The sequence below is a fragment of the Somniosus microcephalus genome, chromosome 3 (assembly GCF_052327205.1).
Source record: "Somniosus microcephalus isolate GS21.2 chromosome 3, FLI_Smic_1.0, whole genome shotgun sequence".
NCBI lineage: Eukaryota > Metazoa > Chordata > Chondrichthyes > Squaliformes > Somniosidae > Somniosus > Somniosus microcephalus.
In genome coordinates this window covers 44,646,250-44,664,191 of record NC_140989.1, presented here as the reverse complement: position 1 = coordinate 44,664,191, position 17,942 = coordinate 44,646,250, and the positions used below count along the sequence as shown (strand labels likewise).

At 47.1% G+C, this 17,942-nt stretch overlaps 2 protein-coding genes across 3 annotated transcripts in view; one reads left to right on the top strand and one right to left on the bottom strand.

The window, feature by feature from the left end:
- The window catches only part of LOC147121012 (regulator of G protein signaling 7), a 611,953-nt gene that overhangs the window by 431,688 nt on the left and 162,323 nt on the right, over positions 1 to 17,942 (top strand). The gene's annotated exons all lie outside the window — the stretch shown is intronic.
- Positions 11,210 to 12,070, bottom strand: LOC147121013 (uncharacterized). The gene has a single exon (XM_085977572.1). It carries the CDS (start codon positions 12,068 to 12,070, stop codon positions 11,210 to 11,212), a length of 861 nt encoding a protein of 286 aa, XP_085833698.1.

Here is a 17,942-nt window from a genome sequence, read left to right as displayed (position 1 = left end):
CTATCCTGCAATGTGCCGTGTGTGTCAACCAGAACTCTCCACACCTTCAGTGGAAGCGGGTGTAAGGAGCCCATGTACACTGCTCCACGAAAATTGCATCGAATCAGTACTTGAGTGTTAAACCTGCAGGTTTCTGATTTAGCACCTCCAGGCAAGTTCAAATTATGGTAATCAGCAGTTCGGACCAAAATTGTGTGCTAAATCCAGTCTTTCGAACAGGCATGTCTTATTAGCACAGCACCCATTTAGCGCCTGTTCTCACCCTTTGGCCAAAATAACCCCCATGCACTTTCCAGCAGGAATGTCACTGTATACCGAACAGGAGGGAGGAAGGGCTGCATAAATTTTCTCCATACGAACTTAAGGGGCACTGAGGCCAATTGTAGCACCCTGGCTCAGGTCAGCTAAAACAGGAGTCGAACTTATTATGAGAAGCAAAGTGAAGCAAGTAATGCTATATATAGTACAGTATAATGTATTTTTAAATCAAAGCAATTCCTGTATCCACATGCAGACAATTGAAAACAGGTTCTGAGAAATATGGAAACAGCTTATTTGATACATATAAGGAAATACCAGAAACTTACAAGGTAAAAATATAGTACAGTGTAAAAGCCTGATCATGTTCTGGCAACACAGTTTCAAAAGTGGAACAAAAACAGAAAATGCTGGAAACATTCAGCAGGAGAGAACAGATAAGTTAACATTTCATCATGTTTATAAACTTGATTACTGCAGATGTAGCATTCTTGAGCACTGTGCTACTTTGAATATTCCTGATTTGAACCCAATACATTTTTGCAAAACAGTATGGTGAAGATTTTCCTCTTACGGTGCTTGGGTGCAGAGGATTCCCCGGGCACAGCACATAGAGAAAAATCAGACAGGGACTTTAATGGAGCCTGCACAATTTTCCAGCCATTTAAAAGCGTCCAGGTGATCCTCTGAACTCAAGTGCAATAAGAGGAAAATCTGCCTCTATGTCTCCTGTAAAGAGATGCATTGTCCATGTTTCTGTCAATAACAAGCAATTTTGACAAAATTGCCACATTTTCAGTATATTTTTAGTCTGCACTGTGTGAACTATTCTGATAACCTGATCAGCTTGTTATAATTATCTTACAAATGCCCTTGGTGTTAGATGGTTCATTGTGCAGTACTAATGCTTGTTGCTTAAAGCAAAATTTCCATTTTTTTTGGCTGATTTAAAAACTACCTTTAGCTGAACATGACTCTAATGTTAATTCAGAGAGTAGTCGAGAACTAGTTAGAAGTAATGTAGAGTAGATCTGGGGGTAGTTTGTGATACACAATTATCTCCCACTCGGTACCTTGTTAGGAAAGCATATCTGATAGGTGGCCCTGTGGGAAAACAGAAGTTATGAGTAACCTACCATCTAAAATGCATAATAAAAATGAATTCCTTTGGATTGAATTATACCTGACCTGTTATTAAAAGTAATGTACATTTTTAAATTTTCCATAACGGTAATTGTACTAAATGTCCCCGATAATAACTCTGAGCGGGACGGGCGGGGTGGGGGGTGCAATATCGGATGGGAAACCTGGAAGAAGTTTCAGCGTGTCTGTCCGTAGTATTTTAACGGAGTTGCCTCATTATACTTACGGGTTGGGTGCCGAATGCACGGCGTCGGGCGTGGTGCGGACCTGCTTGACGCGATCTCAACTGGAGTATTTAAAGGGAAAATCCAAAGATGGGATTTGGAGGAATTAGGAGTTTTCACAAAAAGAGGGAGCAGTTTCATGATGGATTCAGGATGGTCAAGGGCTGCGCCTCAATTTAACGATACATCGCTCGATGCACTGCTGGGTGCAGGAAGAGTCGGTGAGAGATACTGCTCCCCAGCAACGGGCGGAAGAAACCACCTGCTGCAACAAAGAAGGCGTGGCTAGAGGAGGCCCAGGAAATCAGCAGCAGGAGCGTAGTGCCACGCTCCTGGATTCAGTGCAGGAAGCGCTTTAGTGACCTAACCAGGTCAGGAAAGGTGAGTGCAGTTGCACACTCACCTGCATCCTGTTGTGCATATCACCCCACCCCTTCTCACTCTGCCTTGCCAAGCCTATTCCATCACATCACTCCTCACACCCGTTTACAAACGCAGCCATCATTCTCTTTCTATGCACTTCCTCACATCCCCATCTATCTATCCACCACAGCCACTCACCCTGATCCTTATGCAATTTGATGCCACTCACTGATAGTCACCCTCACCAAATGCACTGCATCCATCAGGTGAACACATGCCATTACAGTCACTTATAGCTCTGTTCTTTCCCCCGTTGCAGGAGAATAGAATGCAGAACACTAAGGAGAGGGAGAGGACCAGAGGTGGTCCTCCACAGTTTTTACCGTTGACAGCTGCAGAGGAGAAAGCGCTGGAGATTAGTGGTGTTTTGGCGTCTCTGACTATCGGAGCTGGAGAGATTGGGACCTCCCAGCTACACCTCTCAGTGACCCACATGTCATACAACACTCAGTCATGTTGGCTTGATTTCAGCAGCGAGTGAAATAGATCATCTTCATAATGCTAAGTTGTTGATGAATGGGAAGACATGAATTGACGGGGACCATTGGTTGGATGTGCAATGGGTGGTTGGTTGGTTACAGATTTTTGTCAGTGGCATGGTGCGGGCGGTGGGGGTGCGGGGAGGAGAGTGGCCATCGGATGTGCTTATTACAAAAGCCCAGTGGTAGTGACTAACTGAACCGGACAGCTATAAGAGAATCCCGGGCAACAATGTTAGCATCTGGTATTAACGCTGGAGTCGCCATCTTCATCCTCCTCCTTCTCTTCATTGCATTCATCCGCAGATGATGTGTGCTGAGCGCCTTGTTCCTCCTGCAGCTCCAATCAGCACAGGCACAGCACACCACGATCATTCTGGAGACCCTCGCTGGAGAGTACTGAAGGATGCCTCCAGATCTGTCCAAGCACCTGAAGTCCATCTTGAGCATGCTGATCGCTTGCTCAGTGACACATCTGGTGGCTATATGGCCGTCATTGCACTGCTCTTGGGCTTCATTGGTGGGGTTCCTCATGGGTGTCATCAGCCAAGTTTGAAGGGGCTATGCTTTTGTCTCCTAGCAGCCACCCCTTAAGTCTGCTTGCAGGTCCAAAGAGGTCAGGGAGCTTGGACTGCTGTAGGATGAAAGCAGCAAGGCAGCTCCCCGGGAATCTGGCACACGCCTTCTTGTGGTTGCACAGCAGCTCTACATTGATCGAATGGAATCCCTTGTGGTTTACGAATACTCCTGGCTGATCTGGTGGTGTGCGGATTGCCACGTGTGTGCGGTCGATGACACCCTGCACCTGTGGGAAGCCAGCCAGAGTCACAAACCCAAACGCCCACTCATTCTGACTAATGTCATCACTGGCGAACTTGACATAATTGCCGTCCCTGGCAAACAATCCATCCATGACCTGCCTTATGCCTGTATGTGCAGGCGACTGGGAGATCCTAGATATGTCTCCGGCAGCACCCTAGAAGGATCTGGAGGCAAAAAGAATTCACTTTCACAGCCACTGCTAATGCATGGCCACCAGATCCAGCAGGGAGCAGGTCTTCTTCTAGGAGGCTGCATATATCTGCCACCACCTGATGTGACAATCTCAGCCTGCAGAAGCACTGTTCTTCGGAGGGGGGTCAAGGAACCTGAGTCTCTGCCTGCACATATTAATGTTGTATGCCTGACTTTAAATGAGCCCCATGAATTGCCTTTCTGTCTTCTTCACTTTGGTTTCAATAGCATGTTCCAGGAAGCCCGGGAAACCCGCGCACATGCAGTTAAGTTTAAATGCCGGTCAAAATCTCATCAAAAGTGGCTCATTTGAATATTATAGCCAGTAACCCGCCTCTCCAGAGGGGGTTATGCACACACGCCGAAATGCACCAAAGTTAAACCCAGAAGTAGGCGTGTTGGAGCCGGCTTCTGGACGCACTGACATTTTCGCCAATTTTAACAAGTCTCTCGAACCCAAACCCATGCGCCCTTTACCATTAAAATTCCCCCAATGAGTTTGAATATATAGAAAACTCAGGTTGGCTATTGAAGCCTCTCCATCTTATTTTGGTTCATTTTCCTTGCACATTAGTGGCACAGGGGATGCCAGATAGAAGACACGTCAGTGGATTACAGTCCGCACCGCTTATAGAGGGCGCGATGGCGTTAACACGATTTGCCTGCTATAATTGCAAAATAAAGACAATGCCAGTAGCACTCTAGTACCTGGCCCATGAAACTCGAGCCCCTACAAGTAGTAAATACATGTAATCGCGTCACTCAGCCACTATTTCAGCAGGCTCCCGATACAAACAGAGGCAATGTCTGACTACACTGCAGTACTAAGGCACTCAGCTTCTACATATCAGGTGAATAATTAGCAGTACAACTGAAAGACATTTAACAAACACTTCAATTTGCCTGAAACCAGCGGAGCTTTTAAAACAGTATATGGAGTTGATCAAGTAATTAAGGGAATCGCACTTTAACGAGGTGCATAAAGCTTATTAAATTGCCCGAAATAACTGGCGTGCTTAATACGCTGTAAGTGACACCTTTATAATTGACTTCTATGGTGATGGAAAATGGATGGGGATAATTTCCCAGTATAAACTGTTGCCCGCCATAAGCTTGGGCGGTATAACTGTGGGGACTACTAATTAGTTGGCTGAGATGTGTGACATTCATCTTTCCTTTCCATCTGCTGTGTCATTATTCAGATGAATGAGCTGATGAATTAATCATTGTCTTTGGTTCTTAAAGCAGTTTATTTTGTGCTTGTTAAAATTTACAATTTCTGGACTGATCAGCGTTCTCTTAAATGCTTCAGGGCTTTTAACTGCGTTTCTTTTTTTAGAAAGAGAAGTGACCGTGACTTGACACAGGTGATGACTTTCAATTTTTCTTTTCATCATTTACTCCTGAATATAAAATAGAGAAGTCCAATTTATTTCTCAGAATCATATTGCCTTTGTGATTGGCATCACATTTTAGAATAGAATAATACCCTGAATGATATCGAGAGTGGAGAGTTGAAAAAAGAAAATCACTTTGCAAGTGTGACTTCAGGTTCTTTCACGCCCAGATTTCTTTGTGCCCTGTGACATTCAAATAAGCCATTGTACAGATGGTTTATATACTGGCATCTGCTGTTTAGTTTTCCGGTTTAAGGTGGGTGTGAGTTAATGTCTTCAATCTATTACCTTTCTGAAAATGTCCAATCTAAAAATTCTGATTTTGAATGGATGCTTCTTGTCCACTGGCAGCATGGGCTTTGTGCACTTTGTAAAGCTAATGTAAGGCAAGGTGATTTGTGTGGAGAATATCTGCTAAGAAACACTTGAGTTTGATGTCTCCCTGCTGATGGGACCTACGTTTTGGTTCAGCAGGGAGGCAGCGACTTGAGTTGTGTTTTATGCTGCAGTGTAACCTGCAGCCAAACCATAGGGTAGAGCCAGCAGTACCACCGATGGCCAAGGTCACTGCAGCCATAAACTTTTACTCCTCAAGCTCATTCCAGGCTGCTACAGCGGACATAAACAACATAAGTCAATTTGCAATGCCCAGATGTACCAAACAGGTGACTGACTAATGCTTTGTTTGTCGGAGATACGAACTTTATCATTTTCCCATGAACAATTGATAACAGTGTGAGGAGACACTCCAGTCGTTCAAAGTAGGGTTTCTCAAAAGTCCAACAGATTGTAGATAAAAATAGAAACAGCTGCAAATACAGGCAGAATCTACGGATAAAACAGCAATCGACATTTCAGGCCTTAAAACCTTCCTCTGGACTAGTCTGACCTGCTGAGTCTTTCCAGCTTGTTTTAATTTTTATTTTCAGATTTCCAGCATCCAATATTTTGCTTTTAGTCATTGATTGTTCCCTAGTGACCCTTTGTGCTCCTGCAAACAATATCTATGGATTCATGAAGCACAAAGACTTAGTCCATCGGGGTCCAGCTTGTTCATGACCATTGTCATAGGATGATGCTTGGCAAGTCTCCAAAGACTCCAGACATTACCCTTATTTCAAAAGCAGTCCCCTTGAGGCCGCGTCCTCTCTGCTCATCAGCTGAGGATGGCAGATTCCTGCTGCTCCTCTGCCACAGTAATCTGCCCCTGCTCACTTGTGCTCTGAATATTCAAAGTGGATGCCACGTTTCAGGAATTTTTTGACCATTTTTCTCCACTGAAAAGATTTGAAAGTGAAAGTTACTTTAAATTTTTTTTGCAAAGTGCGTTCCCACAATTTTTTTAAAAAGGTGCCTGGGTAATGGGTGATTAATATGCTACCTGGAAGTTGTTTTCCCCCAGACTCTTAAAAAAATAAGCAATTGATTAACTTCGCTAGCAAGTCGATGAACACCTTTTGTGTTGGAAAGCCCTATGACCCCAGTTTGTCAGGGAAGAGGGAAATAAGTAGAGACAGGCTTTTTGGGTGAAAGCAAGAAGACTGTAAGGGAATTCAAGCTTTAGAAACAGAGAAGTTGTGAGGTACAGAGGCCCCCAAAAAGGCAAGCTCAGAAAAAGACCGAAGAGTGCAGGGAGAGGAACTTGTGCAGGAATGCAGAGGAGATACTCTGTTTAAGGTAAGTAAGATGACCCACTGATGTGGGGACGCATAGAATGTTCATTATTTTATATTATTTTGCAAAGATAAGTTGTATTGATTGAAAAAAGTGAACCTGATCATAACTGTGATTCTGTCGGATCACGTGATGTAAAGTAAAGCAGCTTAATAATTTGTATCAGGCCTCATCTAATCAAGGGATCGATCAATCCGCTTTCAGAGAGATTGAAAAAATGCACGTGTGAAAGACACAAATATCTGTTTCAGGTCACAAGGGGTGTTATTGTTACAACCTCAGGGCACGCTATTGCACAAGTAAACACATGGCAATGTGAGTCAACTCTCATAAAAGTAAGATGCTCAGACCACTTAAGAGAACGAGTGATGCCACTGAATTCAAGAAGTATGTATGGAAGACCCAAATTTGTAATAGTGGATAAACCTGTTATAAGGGCACTGCATGCTGTAAGATGTGGCTTCTTCTGGTTGCATGGAGTCTAACTTAGCTTTATATGGTAATACGTAGAGGGGAAAAAAAGGAGGAACATGTACTACAAATAGTGTCTTGATGAGAAGTCATCACATATAGCTTCCAACAGAAGGATATCGTTTCCATCCCCCCTTCTTCCCCATCCCCCCTTCTTCCCCATCCCCCCTACTTCCCCAAACCTCCTACTTCCCCATCCCTCCTACTCCCTCATCCCTCCTACTTCCCCAGCCCTCCTACTTCCCCAGCCCTCCTACTTCCCCATCCCTCCTACTTCCCCATCCCTCCTACTTCCCCATCCCTCCTATTTCCCCATCCCTCCTACTTCCCCATCCCCCCTACTTCCCCAAACCTCCTACTTCCCCATCCCTCCTACTTCCCCATCCCTCCTACTCCCTCATCCCTCCTACTTCCCCAGCCCTCCTACTTCCCCATCCCTCCTACTTCCCCATCCCTCCTACTTCCCCATCCCTCCTATTTCCCCATCCCTCCTACTTCCCCAAACCTCCTACTTCCCCAAACCTCCTACTTCCCCATCCCTCCTATTTCCCCATCCCTCCTACTTCCCCAAACCTCCTACTTCCCCAAACCTCCTACTTCCCCATCCCTCCTATTTCCCCATCCCTCCTACTTCCCCAAACCTCCTACTCCCCCAAACCTCCTACTTCCCCATCCCTCCTATTTCCCCATCCCTCCTACTTCCCCAAACCTCCTACTTCCCCGTCCCTCCTACTCCCCCATCCCCCCTTCTTCCCAATCCCTCCTACTTCCCCATCCCTCCTACTTCCCCATCCCTCCTACTTCCCCATCCCTCCTACTTCCCCATCCCCCTACTTCCCCATCCCTCCTACTTCCCCATCCCCCTACTTCCCCATCCCTCCTACTTCCCCATCCCCCTACTTCCCCATCCCCCTACTTCCCCATCCCTCCTACTTCCCCATCCCTCCTACTTCCCCATCCCTCCTACTTCCCCATCCCTCCTACTTCCCCAAACCTCCTACTTCCCCATCCTTCCTACTTCCTCATCCCCAAACCTGCTACTTCCTAAATGTGAACATAGAAACATAGAAGATAGGAGCAGGAGTAGGCCATTCGGCCCCTCAAGCCTACTCCGCCATTCAATGAGATCATGGCTGATCATCCAAACTCAGTACCCTGTCCCTGCCTTCTCACCATATCCCTTGATCCCTTTAGCCTTAAGAAATATATCCAACTCCTTCTTGAATATATTTAATGAATTGGCCTCAACTGCCTTCTGTGGTGGAGAATTTCACAGGGTCACCACTCTCTGGGTGAAGAAATTCCTCCTCATCTCTGTCCTAAATGGCTTACCCCTTATCCTCAGACTGTGACCCCTGGTTCTGGACTCCCCGACCATCATAAACATCCTTCCTGCATCTAGTCTGTCTAGTCCTGTTAGAATTTTATAAGTTTCAATGAGATCCCCTCTCATTCTTCTAAACTCCAACGAGTATAAGCCCAATCGACCTAATCTCTCCTCATACGTCATTCCTGCCATCCCAGGTATCAGTCTGGTGAATCTTTGCTGCACTCCCTCCATGGCAAGAACATCCTTCCTCAGATAAGGCGACCAAAACTGCATACAATACTCAAGGTGTGGTCTCACCAAGGCCCTGTACAACTGCAGCAAGACATCCTTGTTCCTGTACTTGAACCCTCTCGCTTTGAAGGCCAACATACCATTTGTCTTCTTAACCATCTGCTGCACCTGCATGCTTACCTTCAGCGACTGGTGCACAAGGACACCCAGATCTCATTGCACTTCCCCTTCTCCCAATCTATTGTCGTTCAGATAATAATCTGCCTTCCTGTTTTTGCCACCAAAGTGGATAACCTCACACTTATCCACATTATACTGCATCTGCCATGCATCTGCCCAATCACCCAACGTGTCCAAATCATACTGGAGTTTCTCGGCATCCTCCTCACAGCACACACACCCACCCAGCTTTGTGTCGTCTGCAAACTTGGAGATATTACATCTAGTTCCCTCGTCTAGATCATTTATATATATTGTGAGTAGCTGGGGTCCTAGGACCGATCCCTGCGGTACCCCACTAGTCACTGCCTGCCACTCGGAAAAAGACCCGTTTATTCCAACTCTTTGCTTCCTGTCTGCCAACCAGTTCTCTATCCAAGTCAGTACCTTGCCCCCAATCCCATGTGCCTTAACTTTACATGCTAATCTCTTATGCGGGACCTTATCAAAAGCCTTCTGAAAGTCCAAATACACCACATCCACTGGTTCTCCCTTATCTATTCCACCAATTGCATCCTCAAAAAATTCCAGTAGATTAGTCAAGCACGATTTACCTTTTGTAAATCCATGTTGACTTTGTCCGATCCTGTCACTGTTTTCCAAGTGCTCTGCTATTACATCTTTTATAATGGACTCTAGCATTTTCCCCACTACCGATGTCAGGCTTACCGGTCTGTAATTCCCTGTTTTCTCCCTACCACCTTTTTTGAATAGTGGGCTAACATTAGCTACCCTCCAATCCATGGGAACTGTTCCAGAGTCTATTGAATTTTGGAAGATGACCAGCAATGCATCTACTATTTCTAGGGCCACTTCCTTAAGTACCCTTGGATGCAGATTATCAGGCCCTGGGGATTTATCGGCCTTCAATCCCGTCAATTTCCCTAACACCATTTCCCTACAAATACTGATTTCATTCAGTTCCTCACTCTCATTAGACGCTATGTTCCCCGACATCTCTGGGAGGTTATTTGTATCCTCCTTTGTGAAGACAGAACCAAAGTATGTATTTAATTGTTCAGCCATTTCTTTGTTCCCCATTATAAATTCCCCTGATTCTGACTGCAAAGGACCTACGCTTGACTTCACCAATCTTTTTCTCTTCACATAGCTATAGAAGTTTTTACAGTCAGTTTTTATGTTACCTGCAAGCTTACTTTCATACTCTATTTGCCCCCTCTTAATTAATCCCTTCGTCCTCCTTTGCTGAATCTTAAACTGCTCCCAATCCTCAGGTTTACTGCTTTTTCTGGCCAATTTATATGTTCTCTCCTCGGATCTTATGCTATCCCTAATTTCCCTTGTTAGCCACGGTTGAGTCACCTTTCTTGTTTTATTTTTATGGCAAACAGGGATGAACAAATTCTGTAGTTCATCCATGTGATCTTTAAATGTTTGCCATTGCCTATCCACCGTCAACCCTTTGAGTAACATTCCCCAATCAATCCTACCCAACTCGTGCCTCATACCATCGTAGTTTCCTTTATTTAAATTCAGGACCCTTGTCTCTGAGTCAAGTACTTTAGTCTCCATCTTAATGAAGAATTCGATCATATTATGATCGCTCCGCCCCAAGGGGCCTCGCACAACAAGATTGCTTATTATTCCTTTCTCATTACATAATACCCAGTCTAAGATGGCCTGATCTCTAGTTGGTTCCTCGACATATTGGTCCAGGAAACCATCCCGTATACACTCCAGGAATTCCTCCTCCACAGTATTGTTACTAATTTAGTTAGCCCAATCTATATGTAGGTTAAAGTCACCCATGATAACTGCTGTGCCCTTATTGCACGCGTCTCTAATTTCCCATTTAATGCCATCCCCAACCTCCGCATTACTGTTTGGGGGTCTGTATACAACTCCCACTAACGTTTTCTGCCCCATGGTATTTTTGAGCTGTACCCATACAGATTCCACATCATCAGAGCTAATATCCTTCCTTACAGTTGGGTTAATCGCCTCTTTAACCAGCAATGCTACAAACCTCCTTTTCCTTTTTGCCTGTCCTTCCTGAATATTGAATACCCCTGGATGTTGAATTCCTAATCTTCATCACCCTGGAGCCATGTTTCCGTAATCCCATTCATATCATATCTGTTTACATTTATTTGTGCAGCTAATTCATCCACCTTATTACGAATGCTCCTTGCATAAATACACAGAGCTTTCAGGCCTGTTTTTTTAACACTCTTAGACCTTCTGAATTATTACTTACTGTGGCCATGTTTGATTTAAACCCTTGATTTCTCTGACTGCCACTTTTTTTCTCCTTCCTGTCTTTTGTTTCTATCCTTGTTTCCCTTTCTTCTGTCTCCCTGCACAGGTTCCCAACCCCCTGCCATTTTAGTTTAAACCCTCCCCCACAGCACTAGCAAACACTCCCCCTAGGACATCGGTCCCGGTCCTGCCCAGGTGCAAACCGTCCAGTTTGTACTGGTCCCACCTCCCCCAGAACCGGTTCCAATGTCCCAGAAATTTGAATCCCTTCCCCTTGCACCATTCCTCTAGCCACATATTCATCTGAAATATTCTTCTATTTCTACTCTGACTAGCACGTGGCACTGGTAGCAATCCTGAGATTACTACCTTTGATGTCCTATTTTTTAATTTACCTCCTAACTCCCTATATTCAGCTTTCAGGACCTCATTCCGGTTTTTACCTATATCGTTGGTACCTATATGCACCATGACAACTGGCTGTTCACCCTCCCCTTCCAATATGCTCTGCAGCCGCTCCGAGACATCCTTGACCCTTGCATCTCTCCCACTCTTTTTCCTCCCGTCCTGTGCAGCAGAACCACCCACAGTGCCAGGAAGTTGGCTGCTGCTGTCTTCCCCGGATAAGCCATCTCCCTCAACAACATCCAAAGCGGTATATCTGTTTGAGAGGGGGATGGCCACAGGGGACCCCTGCACTACCTGCCGGCGCCTACTACTCTGCCTGGCGGTCACCCATTCCCTTCCTGCCTGTGCAGCCTTTACCTGTGGTGTGACCAACTCATTAAGCATGCTATCCACGACGTCCTCAGCATCGCAAATGCTCCAGTATGTATCCATTCGCAGCTCCAGTGCTGCAATGCGGTCTGCCAGTAGCTGCAGCTGGATACACTTCCCGCACCCATGGTCATCAGGGTCACAGGAAGTGTCCTTGATTTCCCACGTAGTGCAGGAAGAGCCTATCACAGCGCCGAGCTGTACTGCCATGACTTACCATTTAATTAATTCAAATTAAATCAAATCAATCCCACCAATTACACTACAATTAAATGATATACCCAAGGGCCCTTGTTTACCAGCAGTCCCCGCTGCACAACAGAGACCTTAGCAACTATAAACCACAAAATTTAAGTTTGGAAAAAAGAGAAATACTCACCAACCAATCACTTACCTGCTTTCTGGTGACGTCACAATTTGATTACTTTTTGGTTCTCTCTCTCCTCTCGCTGACTCTGTGCTTCTCGCAGGTCCGCCGCTCAGCTCCAGTCCCAGGCCTCCTCTCCACGCTCTTTTTATCCTCCTCTCACTGACTCTGCCTCTCGCTGATCCGCCGCTCAGCTCCGGTCCCAGGCCTCCTCTCCGCGCTCTTTTTATCCTCCTCTCACTGACTCTGTTATCCACTTTGGTAGAAAAAACAGAAAGGCAGAGTATTTCCTAAATGGCGAAAGATTGGGGAATGCAGATGCTCAAAGGAACCTGGGTGTCCTTGTACATGAGTCACTGAAAGTGAATGTGCAGGTGCAGCAAACCATTAGGAAGGCAAATGGTATGCTGGCCTTCATTACAAGAGGATTTGAGTACAGGAGTAAAGAAGTCTTACTCTAATTATATAGGGCCTTGGTGAGACCACACCTGGAGTACTGTGTACAATTTTGGTCTCCTTACCTAAGGAAGGATAAACTTTCCATAAAGTATATCTGAGGAAGGAGGGAGTGCAGCGAAAATTCACCAGGCTGATACCTGGGATGGCAGGAATGACGTATGAGGAGAGATTGTGTCGATTGGGCTTATACTCGTTGGAGTTTAGAAGAATGAGAGGGGATCTCATTGAAACTTATAAAATACTGACAGGACTGGACAGACTAGATGCAGGAAGGATGTTCCCGATGGTCGGGGAGTCCAGAACCAGGGGTCACAGTCTAAGGATAAGTGGTAAGCCATTTAGGACAGAGAGGAGGAGGAATTTCTTCACCCAGAGAGTGGTGAACCTGTGGAATTCTATACCACAGAAGGCAGTAGAGGCCAATTCATTAAATATATTCAAGAAGGAGTTGGATATATTTCTTAATGCTAAAGGGATCAAGGGATATGGGGAGAAAGCAGGGACAGGGTACTGAATTTGGATGATCAGCCATGATCTCATTGAATGGCGGAGCAGGCTCAAGGGGCCGAATGACCTACTCCTGCTCCTATTATCTTCTATGTTTCTAAAGGGAGTGCAACAAAGGTTCACGAGATTGAATTCTGGGATGGCGGGACTGTCGTATGCGAAGAGATTGAGTAAACTAAGCCTGTATTCTCTTGAATTCAGAAGAATGAGAGGGGATCTTATTGAAGCATACTAAATTGTTACAGGGCTTGATAGGGTGGATGCTGGGAGAATGATTCTCTTAGCTGGGGAGTCTAGAACCAGGGGCCACAGCCTCAGGATAAAGGGTAGGCCATTCAGGACTGAGATGAGACAAAATTTCTTCACACAGAGGGTGGTGAATCTTTGGAATTCTCTACCCCAGAGGGCTGTGGAGGATCAGTCATTGGGTATATTCAAAACAAAAGTTGATAGATTTCTGACTAGTAAGGGCATCAAGGCATATGGCGATAGGGCCGGTGAATGGAGTTGAGGCAGAAGATCAGCCATGATCTCATTGAATGGCGGAGTAGGCTCGAAGGGCCAAATGGCCTACTCCTGCTCCTATTTCTTATGTTCTTATATACCTCATCTCTCCTACTCCCCCATCCCTCCTACTCCCCCATCCCTCCTACTCCCCCATCCCTCCTACTCCCCCATCCCTCCTACTACCCCATCCCTCCTACTTCACCATCCCTCCTACTTTTGCATCCCTCCTACTCCCCCATCCCTCCTACTACCCCATCCCTCCTACTTCACCATCCCTCCTACTTTTGCATCCCTCCTACTTCCCCATCCCTCCTACTCCCCCATCCCTCCTACGTCACCATCCCTCCTACTCCCCCATCCCTCCTACTTCACCATCCCTCCTACTCCCCATCCCTCCTACTTCACCATCCCTCCTACTTCACCATCCCTCCTACTTCCTCATCCCTCCTACTCCCCCATCCCCCCTACTGCCCCATCCCTCCTACTGCCCCATCCCTCCTACTCCCCATCCCTCCTACTCCCCCATCCCTCCTACTGCCCCATCCCTCCTACTCCCCATCCCTCCTACTCCCCATCCCTCCTACTCCCCATCCCTCCTACTCCCCATCCCTCCTACTCCCCATCCCTCCTACTCCCCCATCCCTACTACTTCCCCATCCCTCCTACTCCCCCATCCCTCCTACTCCCCATCCCTCCTACTTCACCATCCCTCCTACTCCCCCATCCCTCCTACTCCCCATCCCTCCTACTCCCCATCCCTACTACTTCCCCATCCCTACTACTTCCCCATCCCTCCTACTCCCCCATCCCTCCTACTCCCCATCCCTCCTACTTCACCATCCCTCCTACTCCCCCATCCCTCCTACTCCCCATCCCTCCTACTTCCTCATCCCTCCTACTTCCTCATCCCTCCTACTCCCCCATCCCTCCTACTGCCCCATCCCTCCTACTCCCCCATCCCTCTTACTCCCCATCCCTCCTCCTCCCCATCCCTCCTACACCCCATCCCTCCTACTTCACCATCCATCCTACTTCCTCATCCCTCCTACTGCCCCATCCCTCCTACTGCCCATCCCTCCTACTGCCCCATCCCTCCTACTGCCCCATCCCTCCTACTGCCCCATCCCTCCTACTGCCCCATCCCTCCTACTGCCCCATCCCTCCTACTCCCCATCCCTCCTACTCCCCATCCCTCCTACTTCCCCATCCCTCCTACTCCCCATCCCTCCTACTTCCCCATCCCTCCTACTCCCCCATCCCTCCTACTCCCCCATCCCTCCTACTTCACCATCCCTCCTACTTCACCATCCCTCCTACTTCACCATCCCTCCTACTGCCCCATCCCTCCTACTCCCCATCCCTCCTACTCCCCCATCCCTCCTACTCCCCATCCCTCCTACTCCCCATCCCTCCTACTCCCCATCCCTCCTACTCCCCATCCCTCCTACTCCCCATCCCTCCTACTTCCCCAATCCTCCTACTTCCTCATCCCTCTTACTTCCCCAAACCTACTTCCCCATCCCTCCTACTCCCCCATCCCTCCTACTCCCCCATCCCTCTTACTCACCATCCCTCTTACATCCTCATCCCTCCTACTCCCCCATCCCTCCTACTCCCCCATCCCTCCTACTTCCTCATCCCTCCTACTCCCTCATCCCTCCTACTCCCCCATCTGTAGTGTCCGAGGATCAATTATACTCAGACTGCAGGAGAACAATAAAACAGGTATTTACTGAACAGAGAGTAATTCAAGACTGAAATACAGAAGCCTGCTATGGCTTTATATACAGGGGTGGTCACTGCCGGTACTGCAGTATAGAATCAGTTCCTCTCTTAAAGGTACATACATAACAATTCCTCCCCTTTTAGATAAACAGTACATAACATTCATTTAACAACTAAATAATAACTAATTACAATTACAATTTTCTCTGTACTATATACATCAACTGAAATAATCATTTATAAGTTCAGTCTTTGAGGAGGCTTCCTGATCCTGACTGGATAGCGCCTTTCTCGAGTATCCTGTTCTTGCGGCGGAGTTGATTCTGGCTCATTGTCATTGGCTGGTTCGTCAGCTTCCAATACCACTGCTTCTGAGGTAGACGCAATCTGTACTTCGGGTTGATTACCAGGTGCACCTGCTCGTGGTATGGGTTTGGCTTGTTCCTGTGACTCTAGAATCTGGTCAGCATGACGTCTCATGATGCTCTCTCTAACGTCCACTGTGTACATTAGTGGACCCTGCTGTGTGCATATCGTTCCTGGCTGCCATTTTTCTGTTCGGTAGTCGCGGGCCAAGACTGGTTTCCCTATCTTGAAGCTCCTGGTTGGCTTCTCATTTATGTGCTGGAATTGATTATCCTCAACATCTCGTCTTATGTTTGGTTTGAGCAAATCCAGGCAACATCTTAGCCTTCGGTTGAAGAACATTATGGCTGGAGCTTGGTTGCTGACTGCATGTGTCGCATTCCGGTAAGCAAACAAGAAATTATCCACCTTGTGTTGTAGTGGTATATCGTCATTATGCATTGCCTTTATGGCCTTTGTAAAGGTCTGAACAAACCTCTCAGCCAATCCATTTGTGGCTGGATGATATGGGGCAGATGTGTAATCCTTCATCCCATTATTCCTCAGAAACCTCCGGAAATCCTCGGACACAAACTGTGGCCCATTGTCAGAGCAAATCTGTTCTGGCAAGCCATTCCTGGCGAAGATGGTCCGTAGGACTGCAATAGTTTTCTCCGTGGTGGTGGAGGACATTTTGATGACCTCTGGCCATTTCGAATGGGCGTCCACAGCGATTAGGAACATTGAGTCTATAAATGGACCAGCAAAATCAATGTGTACCCGTTGCCATGGAGATGAGGGCCGCTCCCATGGATGTAGCGCGGCCTGTGGTGGAGCGTTTTGGACCTTCTGGCATCCTGTGTATCTCTTGGTCATATCCTCGATTTCTTTATCGATTCCCGGCCACCACACAAATGTCCTGGCTAGGCCCTTCATTTTTACCCCTCCCAGATGACCCTCATGAAGCTCATTGAGCACTCTATCTCTCAACTTGGGTGGAATTACCACTCGGGATCCACACATCAAGGTCCCCCGGCACACTGACAGCTGTTCTCTCCTTGGCGAGAATGCTGGCAACAGTGAGTCGCCATGTGCTGGCCATCCCTTCACCGTCAAATCATATACCCGAGAGAGTGTCGGGTCATTTCGGGTTTCCTTCTCTATACTTGAGTTTGTAACAGGTAGACATTCGACCATGGTCGCATGGAATATCTCAACAGGGTCCACTGCAGGTGCTTCCTCTACCGTAGGCAATGGTAGGCGCGACAGCCCATCAGCGTTTCCATGCTGTTTCGTACCCTTGTACTCTGTCGTACTGATGTGCCCCTAGAAAAAGTGACCATCTTTGCAGCCGTTGCGCCGTCATCACCGGAACGCCCTTCTTTAGGTTAAAAATGGAGACCAGGGGCTGATGATCAGTCAGTGGGGTGAATTTCTGCCTGTGCAGATAGTGATTGAACTTCTTCACCCCCCACACCAGGCTGAGGGCCTCCCTGTCAATCTGGGCGTAGTTACGCTCGGCTGAGGTTAACGAGCGCGACGCAAAGGCTATTGGCCTCTCTGAACCGTCAGGGAATTTGTGTGACAGCACCGCTCCGATGCCGTAGGGAGACGCATCACATGCTAACCGAATCGGTAGTGTTGGATTGTAGTGGGCCAATACTTCTCTTGAAGTGATTAGGCATTTACATTTCTGAAAGGCACGCTTACACTCATCACTCCATTTCCATGTTACTCCAGTTTGCAGTCGGGTGTTCAGTGGGTGCAGCATTGTAGATAAATTCAGCAAGAACTTATGGTAGTAGCTCACCAACCTGAGGAACGACCTCAGTTGCGACACATTTTCCGGTGCTGGAGCCTTGACTACAGCCTCAATCTTGTCTGGCGACTTATGCAACCCTTCCTCATCAATCATGTGGCCACAATACAAGATTTGTCTCCTGAAGAACTCGCATTTGGGGCGGTTGGCTCGTAGCCCATATTCCTGTAATCTCGTGAGTACCTGCTCCAGGTTGGCAAGGTGTTCACTATCATTTTCGCCCGTAACCAGGATGTCGTCCAAATAACACTGGGTCCCCGGGATCCCTTGCAGGACTTGTTCCATTGCCCTCTGCCAAATAGCCGGGGCTGACGCTACCCCGAATACCAGTCGATTGTACTGGTAAAGGCCTT